The sequence below is a fragment of the Anas platyrhynchos genome, chromosome 4 (assembly GCF_047663525.1).
Source record: "Anas platyrhynchos isolate ZD024472 breed Pekin duck chromosome 4, IASCAAS_PekinDuck_T2T, whole genome shotgun sequence".
NCBI classification, from domain to species: domain Eukaryota; kingdom Metazoa; phylum Chordata; class Aves; order Anseriformes; family Anatidae; genus Anas; species Anas platyrhynchos.
Window position 1 is genome coordinate 22547763 of NC_092590.1, and position 15359 is coordinate 22563121.

General features: G+C 35.1%; 1 protein-coding gene across 7 annotated transcripts in view; it reads left to right on the top strand.

Moving 5' to 3' along the window:
- Positions 1–15359, top strand: part of FAT1 (FAT atypical cadherin 1) — a 108767-nt gene that overhangs the window by 39085 nt on the left and 54323 nt on the right. The window contains exon 4 of one of the 7 annotated variants that reach the window (XM_038178995.2): positions 11774–11960. The exons of the other annotated variants lie outside the window; for them this stretch is intronic. Coding sequence (XP_038034923.1) covers positions 11774–11838 — 65 coding nt within the window. The 3' untranslated portion in view covers positions 11839–11960. Of the gene's footprint in view, positions 1–11773; positions 11961–15359 lie in introns of those variants that run through there. 7 annotated transcript variants of the gene reach the window in all.

Genomic DNA, 15359 nt, shown 5'->3' on the forward strand with positions numbered 1-15359 from the left:
TATTTGTGCAGTAAGCATGATTTTTTAGGTGGAGAAACTGACATGGACCTTTGTAGGGGATAGTGCTTCTGTCACAGAAAGATTATTTTTATGACAAGAAGTATCGATTTAACTGATCTGCTGGAAAGAAAGTGCTACTAGCTGAAGTGCTATCTGCATGCTTCTTAGAGTGATCAGTTTCTGAGTTTCCAGTAGATCTTCATTGGCACTTCAAAATATTTTTATTATTTTAAGTTATGAAATAACTTCCTTGAAAAGAAGCATTGCTAAGTTTTTCTTTGCATGCAGAAATGCTATTTCACTCTTTGGAACAGGATATATGACGCAGTATATTGCATGATATTTGTAATCTTTTCAGATACACTTAGCCTTTGGTTAAAGTAAATGAAATACAATTGTCTTTAGTTTGGGAGTTCCCATATTATGGAGGGAGAAAAAAAAAAAAAAAAAAAAAGGAAAAGCTGCTTTACATTTAAGCTAGCTAAGTGTAATAAAAATAGTTGCCGTAATATTATTTCCAGAAAAGAATTAGAGCAAAAACTAATTGCACAATTTTCATAGTCAACCTGAACAGAACTGTAGATGAATATGTCTACAAGAGCATAGATTTAGACTGGATATAAGGAGGAAATTTTTTCATGGTGAGGCACTGGAACAAATTGTGCAGAGAAGTTGTGGATGTCCCATAGTTGGAAGTGTTCCAAGTCAGTCTGGATGGGTCTTTGAGAAACCTGTCCTTGCTCTTGTTGGGGAGTTGGGAGTGGACTTGATCTCAGAGTCACTTCCAACCCAGACTATTCTATGAAACTATGTAAAGTCAGAGTAAGTACTTTATATCTAGTTAACTTCTTGCAAAATATCTTATAATTAAATATGAAAGGTATTGTGAAGGAGTTGGAATTGGCAGAAATTGATAGCTATTCAGAACACATCCTGGGACTACTGTGCTTTATCTTACCACTTAAAACTGGAGTTATTGTGCTCCAGGAAAGGTTTGTGCTTTTAACAATGTTAATGTAATTTTCTAAAGCAAAGAGTTATGTCAAAGTAAACATTTTCTGTTTTTTTGTGCTCCAGAACTCAGTCTGTGTTGTTTTTTTTTCTGGTATGTATAATAGAAAACAGTGATTTTTTTACTTACTGTGGGTGTGGCTCATGTGCTTGTAGGGGTTTTTTCTTTTTCTTTTTACATTTTGTAATTGCCTTCTAAGAAGGTCAAAGATTTTGAAAATTAATTATTGAAATACTCTTTAGTTGCTAACTTTCATTTTTAGAGGTGATGGAGAGTTCTATAATAATATTGTTCTGCTTATATGGCAGTAAATATCTTATAAGGAAGCTGCCAGAGTGCTCATCAGAAAACATGTCTTTTTCCTAGGTGTTTTATTCACAATCTGCTGCAATAGGTAAATTACAGATACTACACCATTCAAATGCCTTTAAGAGTTCTTAGGCTTCTTGTGTACAGGTAGAGTTTGACAACTATCCATCCTACCTACCTACAAGTACAGGTGGTATCTATTGGATACAATTGGGTACATTTTGACTGAGAAAGCAACAAATTGGGCAAAAAATCTATGTGTTAGGGAATGAGTAATAAGCTGATTCACTTAAGCCATTGATTCAACTTCAGTCTCTTGTGGGAATAAAATATTTTACATCTCGGTGAGATCTTCCTCTCCTTTCACAAGATCTTTTACTTTAATAAACATGTCTGTTCATCTTCTACTTTTTTGAAGAACTGTACTCACCTACCCAAAGTAAGCAGAGGAAAATGTGTAACATCCTTAATTTGAGTCTGTCAGCTCAGCGGGTGTTTTATTATCAATTTATTCATTAATATAAGCAAATTCTGTCAGGGGTAGTATATCGACTTCAGACTCAGACTAAATGGAATGCTTATGTAGTATTTGTTTTACATCTGCATATATTTTTTGTTAGATGTGGATGTTAAAAACTTGTTATTGGAAACTCTTTTCTTCAAAAAACTACTTAAAAATCTGTATTGGTTCCTTTGGGAAACCTTATTGCGTTTGTTTTGTAGACAAGTCTCTTACTGGTCTGAAAACAGAGATCATACTTTATAGCATTCCAGCTATACGCAGTGAATCACATCCATGGTTGTTTTTGTAAAATATTCAATGCAAACATTTAATATTTTTATTTTGACATGAGCACAATTGCACTGGACAAATTTATGCTTTTGTTCCATCTTTTATTCCTTCATATTATAATATCTTGATTTTCTTTGTTGCTTTTGATCAGGAATGTTTGAAGCATGATGGTTAACATGCAGTAGTTCTTAGAAAGCAGAACAGGTATTTAGTATGGCATCTACAAATAATAGCTGATAATATTGTATACAAGTGTATAATTTATAAGCTGTTTATGAATTATGTAGTTGCTAGCCTATATTGGATTAATCATTCAGTAATGGATCTGTTAGTGCCAATTCAAGAGAGTTATTGTATTCATTTTACTAAGAGCTTTCAATCGAAACATGTAATTTCATTTCTATCTGAGAAATGAGAGGAGCATGAATTAGATGATTTTTGCTGTTGTACCTGGCAGGAATTGTAAAGGTAGTAGCCAAGCCAGCTCCTCATTGTAAAATGTATACTTAGAGTTCCTCAGTGCGACATTGTAGTGGACTGGAATGGAATTCTTGTTCTGTCCTTGCTTCTTGTGTTTTGTAGTTTTATTTTATTTTTATTCTTTCTTGCGGGGCAATCCCAAGCACAAATACAGTCTGGGTGAAGAATGGATTGAGAGCAGCCCAGATGAGAAGTACCAGGGATATTGGTTGACGGGAAGCTCAACTTGAGCCAGCAATGTGTGCTTGCAGCCACAAAAGCCAACCGTATCCTGGGCTGCATCAAAAGCAGCATGGCCAGCAGGGCAAGGGAGGGGATTCTGCCCCTCTGCTCTGCACCTGTGAGACCAATATAAGAAGGACATAGACATATTTGAATGAGTCTAGAGGAGGGCAACAAGGATGGTAAAGGGGCTGGAGTGCCTCTTCTATGAAAACAGACTAGGAGAGAAGAGTCTGGTGAGACCTTATAGCAGCTTTCCAATACCTAAAAGGTGCTTATAGGAAAGCTGGGGAGGCACACTTTGTCTGGGAGTGTAGTGATGGGCATGGGGCAATAGCTTTAAACTAAAAGACTGGAGATTTAGATTAGATATTGGGAAGAAATTTGTAGGATTCTGTGATTGCAAACTTGAAGAAAGGTATTCAGCTTTAACTGACCAACAATAATGGTTCAACAAAGTCAAAGCATGGATATGTAAGAGCTAAGAACATCCTTAATTGCTGCAGAGCTAGAACTATTAAACTCAACTCTCCAAACAAAGACAACTGAACTGTAGGCCTTACTCTGTGTCATTTTCACACAGATAGTATTGTTTTGCCATGTCATTATTTTAAAAGATAGCTACTCCTCAATGATACAGGCTTCATCTAAATAGTATGTCAAGGATTGCTGAGATGACGTATCTGAAAGAAGCTTGTACTGCTTTCTTTTAAGTGGCAGGGTATACAATGGAATAGCAAAGACCCCATTTGCAAAGCTAAAAGAGTTCCAGCTCTCCTTAGTATTACTGAACAAAAGATTGGATCCTAATCAGTTATATATAGGATAAACGAAGACCCTTTCACACTCTTTTTGATTACCTTGTCCATGTATTCAGCCCAGAAATAATTTCTTATCCTGTGAAATAAGGTTTGGATGTGTTTTTTCTTTTGTTGTTTTTTTGTTTTGCCAAATTGATTTGCTTACTTCCACTCCCCTGGGACTTCTGCTACATTTATTGTACTGACTAGATTTGGCTTGGGGAAAGAATCAGAGTTGGGTAGTAAATAACATTTTCTCCAGAAGCCATCCCTCAGTTCAGAAATTGAAAACAATAATAGCAAATGAGGCAGGGAGCTACCTGATGTTGCTTCATATAAGAATTTTGAGTCAGACATGCAGAAATGCTGAGTGCAAAAGCATAGCTTCATGCCTTGATATGAGAGTTGGTGCATAAATTCAAAAACTAGAGTGGAATTCATAACCTGGGTAGGAAATTCAAAAAATTATTTTTGAGTGCTCGCTACCCAGTACTTCAGTTTTGCAGGTATAAAATAGGAATAATTGTACTACCTAATTGCATTGGAGTGTTGTGAAGGTGTTCATATTTATGAAGCACTTCAAGTAGTATTATGAGAATTCCACAGTCATTCCTTTGAAATTAGTAATCTGCTGGTGTAGGACTTAGACCATTTAGATAAGGCCTCCCTTATCCAGAGAATTCCAACAGAAACATTGAGTAATTACCCATTTTGGAACACACTGTGTCCTGTGATCTGAACGAGGCCTGAGTCTGTGTATCTTAACACACACTTACCAGAAAGTCAACTTCAGATGACTTTGCAGCCTTGACTCTGGAATTTCCAAGCTGAGTGACTGAATCTCAAGATTAGTGTTTTGTATAGGATTTAATATTATTTGATTCAACTTCTGATCATATTTTCTTTTTTCTATGTTCTTTTTTAGTATCCAAAGTTTTGAAAGTACTTACACTAAAGTGATCCTGCAGTAGTTTAGGATTGTGGCAGTTTGTTTTCTAAATCATACATTCACCTCAAATATACATTTTGAAGTTCACAACAACCTTCAAGCTGAGATAAAAGCTTTTCTGCATATACAATCCTACCATATAATGTGTTTTTTTTTATTTAATATAAAAAGTTTGTTCTATCAAATGGGGATAAAAGTTTTGGTAGCTCTTAGTCTATGGATTTTGCTCTGTGCTTATTAGTTAGTGTCTAGCAAACATTAGAGCTTTGAATTTATAAAATTATAGTAGCTCATGGGGAAATCATCCGTCTCACATGTTTATAACAATTTACACTGTTCGTACCTTTAAAGCAGTATCTCATGTGTGTGTGTTTGATTTGGAGACTGAGTGAAGTGAAATAGGAAATGGGTACAGCTGCAAACAACTTCCATGAGTTTCCGATAATGCTGGAGAATTACTCAGTGAGGAAATGAAGGGGCAGTGACCACACAATAGTATACACTTCATTTTGACAAAGGAAATCTTTGTTGCTTAACTACGTGTGGTTTTTAATCCCAATTGAGCTAATAGTTTAGAACTCAAATAAAACAGGCACTACTACATTACACACAAATGTGATTTACAGTTAAATAAAAACCACAAACACTGAAATTATTTTTCTTGCTACTTTAGCTGACAACAAATGACATGCTCCATTATTATTCATTCATGTCCCACAGCTCAAAGCGTATGTAACGAGTATGTGCCCAACTATTTGTCTGTCACGTGCAGAGAAAATAAAGCATTTCATTATATTGACTGTAGAAGAATTTTTTTTCCTTCACCTTTATTGAATATGTGAACAGAAGTAACCCAAATGCTTGTTAAACTTCTTCTGCAACTAGAGAGGATTACATGAGTAGACAAAAGTTTATATAGACTTTTTTTCTTGAGCCTGGGAAAACAAGTTTATATCTGTGAAATTATTAATAACATCTTCACAGTCACCATACAATTTTTAAAGATTTAACATTTAAAAAGATGGAAAATCTGCTGTGTTATAGATAGTTTTTTATTACTATTTGCAAGCACTTACGTAGAGATCACTTCTTTTAAATTTTTAGATGATGGTGTTAGGGCTTTTTTAATTAATATTCTGTTATATCTTTAGAAAACTGAGCTGGGAAGAGCAAAAGGGGGAACAAAGTAGCAGTGCAGCTCCCCTCCCTCTTTCTGTCCTGGAACCACATAAAACCTTCAGGTCATACTCTTTATGATTTATGTGGGAATTTAAAAGAAATTAAGATTTTCTTTCCATTATTCACCCTTACCATACCGTGTCACAGAAATGGTGATGGAGACATAGTCATTGTATAACTAATTTTTATATAACTCCATTTTGAGATTGAATATATAATGTGGGAAATTACAATTCTGGCCAGGGAAGAGTTGTTGGTGAGATAGAATTATGAGCCTCTTGCATAGTACCACTGCATATACCACAGAATAATGGCTTGCAGAGGTGTGAGCCCTTCAATGATAGGCTGTCTGAGTAGCATAACTGTAGTGAAGTTTGTATATCTAAAAACACTACTACATTAGTATCGATTTCCTATTAAGAGATGTTTATTCAGTCAGAAGTAGTGCCCATATCAACAAACTTGGCTTGATTTTTCGAATGATGAAAATAAAAGATCAAAACCTGGGTGATTATAATTTGTTTTAGCTAAAAAATTCACAGGAGTCAGTCAAAATCTAAGTGAGATAAAGAATTTCTCTCCAAATCTTGAACCAAGACATTTGACAGCAGTTTGTAATCATCTCTGTCATGAGTGTTGCATGGAGGACTTTCAGTTTCTTTTAAATCTGTAGATCAAAGGCATTTCAGGCTTGTTATAGTTGTATTAAGTCTTGTAAATATAGAAAATAACATGCAATTAAAAGAAAAAGAAGAAAGAAAGAGCAACAGCATTGTGTAAATCAAACACTCACTCAGATATGTTGGGAGTTGGTTGTATAGATAAGTACTGCCCTCAAACAATTACCTGTAATGGTGTAATAACAGTAGTGTTCTTAGTGTCATTTGAACAATTTCCTGAGTAATTTTGTAAATTCATATATTATCCTTAACCCCTTCTTAACGTCAATGAGGAGAAGATAATGAGGAGGATTATATTGCACAGCATTGTTATATTGTTGCCTGAAATTTGCTTTCATTTGAAAGATTGAAATGAGTAGCCAAAGAAAATTCCAAGAAGGTTATTTGTAGGCTACTTAAAACCCTGAAATATCTCAACATGATAATTTGTGCCTCATTTATCCATATACTCACGCTATTTGAATTGGAAGAAGGCACCTCAAAAAAAAATAAATAATTTTGACTGATTGATTACTGATAGTGTTAGAACATACGATGTTACTACCAGCATGCTACTCATAGTTCTTGCCTTGGTTCCTTCAGAATATAAGCTTTTGCTTCCAGTGTTAGTTCTGTGATAAATGATTGAAAAGCCTATGCCAAATCTCATTTTCAAACCTTCCTTTGCAAGTTGTCCAAAAGCTATCTTTATTTTACCAATAGAAAGATAGTTCTGTTTGTTCCTTTCTTAAGGAGACACATTCTTGAACTTGCCTACGTTTAAAAATGTAGAAGACTGTAATTTTAAAATTGGATTGCCACTTCCACAGTTGACAAAGCAAGACCAGCCATCTTTTGCAGCTGAAGAGCTTTCTTAAGGAAATCCTTGTGATCTAATTTAGTGAAAAACAAAAAATGAAACAAATAAGCCACATAGATAAAAATAATAAGTATCCATGGATGGGGGTTCAGAAGGTGAATTTTGCTCTTCCGTAACCCGTATTTTCAAAATTGTAAAGGACTGGATTTTGTCCATAACAGTCAGTTAGTTAGTTTTATATCCTTTCTGTGCAAATCATTTAAATATTATTTTTTCTTGTTTCTATGTTTTAAAATGTAAAATTAGTTGCATAAAACATTGTGACCTTCACAGATCAATTAATATTTTATTAATTAATATTTTCATTTAATTACAGTTAACAAACTATATTATGTGTGTCTTCTTACTCCCCTGTGTTTGTTGTTGTTGTTTGTGATGGTGTCAATTACCCATATGGTTTTGTCATGGAAATCTAAGCTACATCTAATCATCAAGAAGTTCTTGTTTGCACTGGCAATATTTTATGGTCTGTGCACATTCAGGTCCACTGGGTGGTCTCATTTGTATAAAAATAGTATTAAATGCACCACAATAATTGAGATCAAAACCCACCCTTTAATGTTTTGTTTCCATGGTTGTTATAGTAAGAGAGACCACATAAGAAACTAGTACTTCCGTTCCATTTTCTGGCATCCCATAGGGTTATTTGGAAACTACTTTCCCGAAAGGCACTTCTTCATAGAATAAATGCTTTTAACTAGACATTTTAATTTCCTGTTTAATATGGAACATGCCAGTATAATTTTTCAGAAAATTTTAAACCACAGTACTCACGGTTTAAAAAAAATCTAGCAGTACTAAACTTTACTCTTCCTTCTACTAATATACTTTACTGTTTGGAGAATTTATTAAATATCAAAAAGAGTTCAATAGTTTCAAGAGTTCAAATGTTACCTAGTTGTTCTTAACCAAAGCTGTCATGATGTACATGCTATAATTGCACCAAAACAGACACTGGTATCTATCTTAGTAAAAATTGTTGAATTACACAAGAGCAAGTTTGACATCAAGGCAATAGCCAACATAGAAATCTGCTCCAGTATTTTCTTTGAGGTCATGTATTCTTAATTAGCTGTAATAACTTCTAAAATCTCTCCATTAAATTTTAGGTTTGTGTAGCAAGATGTAGTTGAAATACATGAAGGCTCTGATTTTATGGTTGTTGATATGCACCTGTAACTCCAAATCTGTTTGTTGATGAATATGTTCAATTAACTCAATGCAAAAACGTCGTGATTAAACTTTGTTTAATTTTAGAGACAGCATTTACCAACTGTTAATAGCAGTTAACAACAGACTGAAGTCCAAAGAGTATTTTTTCTTTTCCTTTTTTTTTTTTTTTTTTTTAAGAATTTGCTACTTCCTGGCAACATACATAATCCATATATATATGTTTCAGTGGTATTATGGGAGATTAATTATGAAATTGTAAAACTGTGACAGAGAAAGTGGCCACAAAACTCATCTCACTCCTTTAATAATTGTTTTCAAATATTTCTCTCAAATAATTATGACTTTTTAAAGCATAACTCAGCGATAGCCACAGTGAGCTAAAAACTTCATTTCCTTGCTCAGGGGAAAAAAAAAAAAAAAAGCCAAGTTTGGAAAGGAGCATAGGGTTTCTTTATTCAAACACTACAAATGCAGCAAGATTATGTTAGGTTGGAAAAGGTTGTTCAAGGTGTTGTGAGATTTTATAGCAATAATTCTGCACTTACTTATTGAAGATAGTAAATGAGGGAATAAAGGAGAGTGATGAAGATAAGGTTAGTAAGAGAGTTAATTACTCTAGGAATTTGGGCTTTGAATGGGTGTGACATCACTGTACCAGATAGGGCCGATGGCAAGAGTATTTTTGCAAGGTCAGCAAAGAGATAACAAACTTACAGTTTTCTGTTGATAATAAGATCAAAGTTAATTCTATGGGAAATTTGTCATCACTGTTACTAGCTTCCTTTTAATAATTAAATTTAGTTTTAAGGTTCTTTTTTCACACAAATTTATTTTAAACAATTTTTATAATTTATTAACTTGGTTTGTGTGTGTGTGTTTGTGTGTGTGTTTGTGTGATTTTACCTTATGCTGCTTATGACTTCCAATTTTTTTTAATCTTCTCAAGTACGAGAGAAACAACCTAACAAAAGTATACGATTGCCAGTAAAAGCAGTTACTTACTAAATGCTCTCAAGTATTCATCTTTCGAGGTCCCTTCCAACCCCTTCAATTCTGTGATTCTGTGATTCAGAATGATGAATATTAGACTTAGGTTAGTTTTTCCAGTGTAGCTATTGTGCATGGGGAGGGGTGTATGGGGGAGGAGGAAGTGGTGTGATTATTTATATAATTATATTATTCTCCAAACAGTTTTACTAGTTAAAAATAAAAATAAAAAATGCAGTGGTAGTTATACCATTATCTTAATAAATAAAGGCTGAACGTAAAGTACTCCATGGCTAATTGTAAAGCTACATGGTTAATGTTATAGGATACATTTTGAACAGTTTCCTATAATTATATGGTTACTAAACACAGATTTTATACTTCAGCTGAAGTATAGCTCAAATTCCACAATATTTATTGGATTAAATGACTTGGTTATTTACGTAAATTGTTTTTTCCTCTGTATACCATATGTTAATAATCTTCGGTGGGTTGTTTGTCTTTGCTCTCTGCTTGCAGTCACTAAAATGATTAATGAGCACTCTGATCAGCAAATTCCAGGTCTTTGTATCTGGATGCTGTTAAAATAGTTGAGGGAAGTGATTCTTAATAAGTGCAAGGTGCACATAGGAAGTTATACTTTGTAGTTGTACCTTTGAGTACTTTGAGTAATTAAATTGCCTGGCTACTGATTAACTTGAAATGTTGCCAGAGATCTAAGTAACTTAATTTTTGACCCTATATACAAAGCTTGCAGTCCCTCCTAGTAACATGTAACAAACTGATAAACACTGATGTAGTTGTACCTCAATAAATGGCTAATGTGCTGACACAAGCAAGCCCTTATGGTCTAGGCTAGTTATCCCTTATTTAATGCAGTCTTGGGCTGGGTGGAACCAAGATCTCAGTTACTCATTACGTTTCTTTCATAGAGTACTGTTCAAAGGGCAAGACGTTTATTCAACTGGGATAAGTGCGACAAAATGATTTTTGTGTATGAAATCTAGAGTATATGCATCAGCATCTGAAATAGGAAATAAGGAACTGCCTAAATAAAAGAAGGTGATCTGCAAAGCCAATGAAGTCTGGACTCCTGTGAAGCATTTTAGCCCTTTAAGTCTCAACTTGACCTTGCTGCATGTGCACTAGGAATGGCTGCTGGCTTTTGCCTCATCAGCTGCAGGTGGGAAATGAAGACAGAAAAGCAGCTAAATGCTGAAAGACTGTGCTGGTTGAGTGCAATCATGCTATACTTAACGGAAAGGGAAAACTGATTTCAGCACAGTATACGACAGTAACATCTCTGTTTTAATTTTTCTAAAGCTAGCTCTTTATAGGGTGGTGAAACCCTTTTCTGTAAAATAATCAAATCATGCACGAATCAGGTTCATACATGAAGTGGAAAACTATTCCTTAAGCCCCCAAAGTAGATTAGAACTGCCTAGAAAAGTCTGCTAAGCACCAGAGTAGAAGGAGAAACCTGGGCTTTCAGTCTCAAATTGGTCTCATTTTTATACTTATCAGTCTTTTGTTAAAATAATAGAAATGATTACTTTTAAATGCTTCACTTGAGCAGAAAAGGTATTTCTAACCATTTAGCACTTTTAAATGGTATAGCTAGTTTCTTTTGGGACTGTATGCTTATAATCGTATTTTCAGCACTTGAAAATTATTGGTGATGGTTTTGTCAGTGGTTTTATTGAGAGCTGTTAAGGAGCTTAGGTCAAGGAAGAGTTTGAAAAGCAAGTCAAATTGCTAAGGAACAATCTGCAGGGCCATGTAATAAAAGAAAAAAGTACCATTTCTTCGTGGTATGCTCTCTCTAGTATGATAGTTGATTAAGTTGTTCATTTTTGTGTGTTTTTTTTTTCAGCTCAGCAGCCTGCATTCATAGTGATATGTTACAAAGTCTCACTGTCTAGCTTGAAATCATCTATATATGACTGGTGGGACATGGACTTTAAATTTTAGCAGCTGCAAAGCTGAAATCTGATCTAAAATCCCTCTTCTATTGCTTTCCATTGACTTATTTTTATTTACCTGTTTATTTACTTCTGTTGTGAAGCAATGTTTGGCTTACATAGAAGACAAGATTTGACTGTAGTCTTGCCAAAAGTATATCTGAACATAGTATCAATAAAGAATTTATTTAGAAAGGAAGTATGAACCTTTTCTGATGGTCACTGTAAAGTAAATTAAGTGCAAATCATTATTAATTTGAAATCAGTTGAAAGAAAGAAGATTGGGGGAGGGAGGGGGAAACACACTTGTTTTTCCATGGCCATGATGAAACAGTCATGGATTATTAATCATTTTATCCATTCTTTCAGAAAATGTTGAAATACCAAAAGCAGTTCCAAACATCCTAAGAGGTCTTCCTGACAGTGGGACTTGAAGTTCGGTGTATTCATTTATAAGAGAAGTCTAGGATGTGACTTGATCACATTGAGTACTTTAATGAGGAGGAAACTACTGATCCCATACCTAAGGGCACAACAGTTTTTTTGTTTCTTGAAGAGATGTAATTGGTTATCACTGTACAGAGAATATATCCTGTAATTGACCCGGTATGTTAGGGTTGTGTTATGCAGTAGTCAAAACTAGGTTATCATTAGAGCCACATGTAAATTTAAAATCTATACTTAAATTCTTACACTGATCGATATTTTTAGACATTGTAAAGAAAATTCCAAGATAATGGTTTTTAATATTCATTAGTAATTTACCATTTTGGAACTCAAACTGGAGGAATGGAAGTGTAAATAATTACAAATAAACTGATCTAGAGCTTTAAATTGAGTTGTACTAAAACAGTCTAGAAAAAAACATTTCTGCAGGCTGGTTATGGTTTGCATTCAGCAGGGAAGACAAAAATCTCGTCAACAAAATGTAACTGTAAAATTATGACTACCCTTATCAGATTTAATTCCAGTGTCTTGTGTCTGTTGTTGATAAAAATGTTATATCTGCTTTCCATTTCCTTAAACCTTCAGTGCCAATGCATTCAAAGATCAAAGAAGCTGTATTTATTTTTGTATATTACAGTTCAAATACCGTTACACTGCATTCAAACCAAACCGATCAGCTCCAGCTCACTGGAAGCAACTAGCAGACTTGGCACCTGGTTTAGTCTTTTGGATTTTGGGGTTTAGGGTTTTGACTATTAGCTAAACTCCCACCCAGCTGCTCGCTCCAGTGGGATGCAGGAGAAACTAGGAAAACCGGAAACAAAGAAGGCTCATTCATCGTGATAAAGACAGGAGGATTGCTTACTGACTGCCATCGCTCCCAGGCTGACTCAACCTGAGGGAAATTAACTTCATTCATTCTCAATCAAAATAGATTCCAATAGAACCACTGAGATGATCCATGTGGCTAATAGAGTAGCGTTACTATTCTTAGCAAGGTGCCTACCTACTGTCCTAGAATTTTTTAAAAGAGTTTGCCATTTCAGTATTGATTGGAAGTTGTTGTTGAGGTGTTATTTTTCAGATATGGGACTGAGATGCAGAGGTAATGGGATGTAACTAGGCACTGAGATGAAAACGTGGGATAGAATAAATCCCTACTAATGTCAGCTCCCTTGTGCTATTTTCTTGTAGCAGTTTTCTTAATATTTATGCAATTCAATGCTGTACTTGCATTTTTGTCTGCGTAATACTGTTTGAAGTGAACAACTGAAATAAATTGTATTTGGATACAGTTGTAACTGTTTTGATTTTGCAGTAGACCTCATAGTAGATATCCCCCGAATGTAAACCCTAAGGAGGAAGGAAGGAGGAACAATACAATTGTTTGTTACCTGGTGTGGGGTTTTTTGTTGTTGTTTTTCTCAAGGATGTTTACAGTTAGTTTCAATTCATTACAGTACTTTTCCAGCTAGTGAGGCATAACAGCTGTGGTTTTATCCAAAGACTCTAAATTATACAGCTGCTGTTATGAAAATGTTACTGGTGAGGTGAGTTTTAAAACATTACTGAATGCAAAGATTGAACTAATTTTCTAAAGGCACCATTTGCTCACCATTAGCTTAGAAATGTTTGTTATAAACTTGTGTTTTCCCAAGGATGGCTGACCTATCTTGACTTACTGTGCACTGATTCCCTGGTGGAATAATAGTGATGGAAATTACTGGAGCTGATAGTTCCTGTTGTGTTCTGGGGAGGACAAGAGGGGACAAGTGTGCAATAAGAGGGCGCAGAAGGAAAACAGGAAAATATGACTGCAAAACAATGCTCTGTGAGTCAGTTTTGCTTCAAAAAGGAATGTGTTGTCACAGTGCCCTTTCAAACACACTCTGTCATTTCTCTCATTCAGCAGTGAACAGATTCTCCACACGATGTAGTAAGGATCTCCAAAGTGATTATGTTACACACTTCTTCAGAAATTAATTAAAAATCATCTTTCATTGTCACTTCTGTGCTTTGCAGCATTGGTAGCTAGGTAGCCAAGGCTCATCACAACCCCAGACTAGCAGCAGAAGAGTAAAACATTTGCTCTAACACAATACACTGCTGTGAGTTTAAGGACAGTGGTTTGGCTTTCCTGTAACGGTGCCTTCTTTCATGTATTTAAGATGAGTATTTAAAAATATTTTATTAGAATTGAGAAGCATCACCATAGATGGAAGATGCAGGAGTTGGCTTAGCTAGAGGTTGGCAGCAGTTTTGGCAATAGAGGCAGTTGATCAGACAATGATGAATATAGTCTAGTGAAAGTGAGGTCCAAGTTTCATAGGATTAGCATGATGGGGACAAGGATCACTTTGCTGGATGTTTGTTGGGCAGGAGAATAGGAACAGAGTTAGGCTGGAATTGAGGGGCATTTAATGGTCAGGTGAGGATTTAGTGTATGCAGAAGTGTGGATATTCATTTATGTGTGTAAAGGTAGGGCAATGAGATCTCCAAACTGTTACAGGAAAGAGGGGGAACTCAATCTAAAAAATGTGAGAATGTTAACTCAGTAGAAAGAGCAGACTGTTGGCTCCTGTCACGGGGAGCTGATTTACAGTAAGTCCAAAGATTCTCTCCAACCATCTTAATGAGCAGTCTGAAAAGCCATAGTGCTTGGATTAGGAATGCTGGACTTTATCATCCTGGCTGTAATTCTGAAATGTTCTAACAACAAATTAAATCTATCAGTGCAGCACTGGGTGTTTAGAATGTACAAAAGCTTGAGGGGGAAAAAAAAAAAAGGAAAATCTCAGTGTTTGCTATAATCAAACCCTTTATAATGTTAAACTGTTGTGAAACACCCTCACTCAAGCTAATGTTTCACTTAGGAAAGTGGCTAGCAGTAAAGGGTTAAATGCAAAGAATGTCATGCATGTGTATGTGATTCTAAATCCAGAAGTGTTACATTTCCTTTGTTGGCACTAGTTTCTGCTGAATTTACAGGATATATATGGTGAAGACTAAGCCCTTCTGTTAATGGTCTGAAGTGTTTTAACAGCAGTGTGGCATGCTTGGTTGAAAAGGTTGGAAGATTTAACAGATCAAAGCATTATACATTTTGTTCATACTATATACTTATCTATCTGCTTACCTTTTTGAGTTCTACTGAGCAGCTTCATTAAGAAAAAATATATATGGAACTAGCTTTTCTTTAACAAACTACTGTATGTAGAATAGTGGAACAAGATGGAATTCTTTTTTGGAGTGCTTGCAGCAAAGGTTTTTTGTTTTTTTTTTTTCCCCACCAAAAGTATTAGCTGGCATTTATTAGCAGTGGCTCCAGTCCTTATGGCTCCACTGGGAAAAAAAAGTGGGTAGGAAACTGCTGAAAGATGCCATCTTTCTACGCTCGTGTACGCAGTTCTCTACTTGCTGCTGCCATGAGAGATGGAAACTAATATTGTGCAGAGGGTGCAGAATGAATATGGGAAGTGTATTCAGAAAAACACAAGCATAATGAGT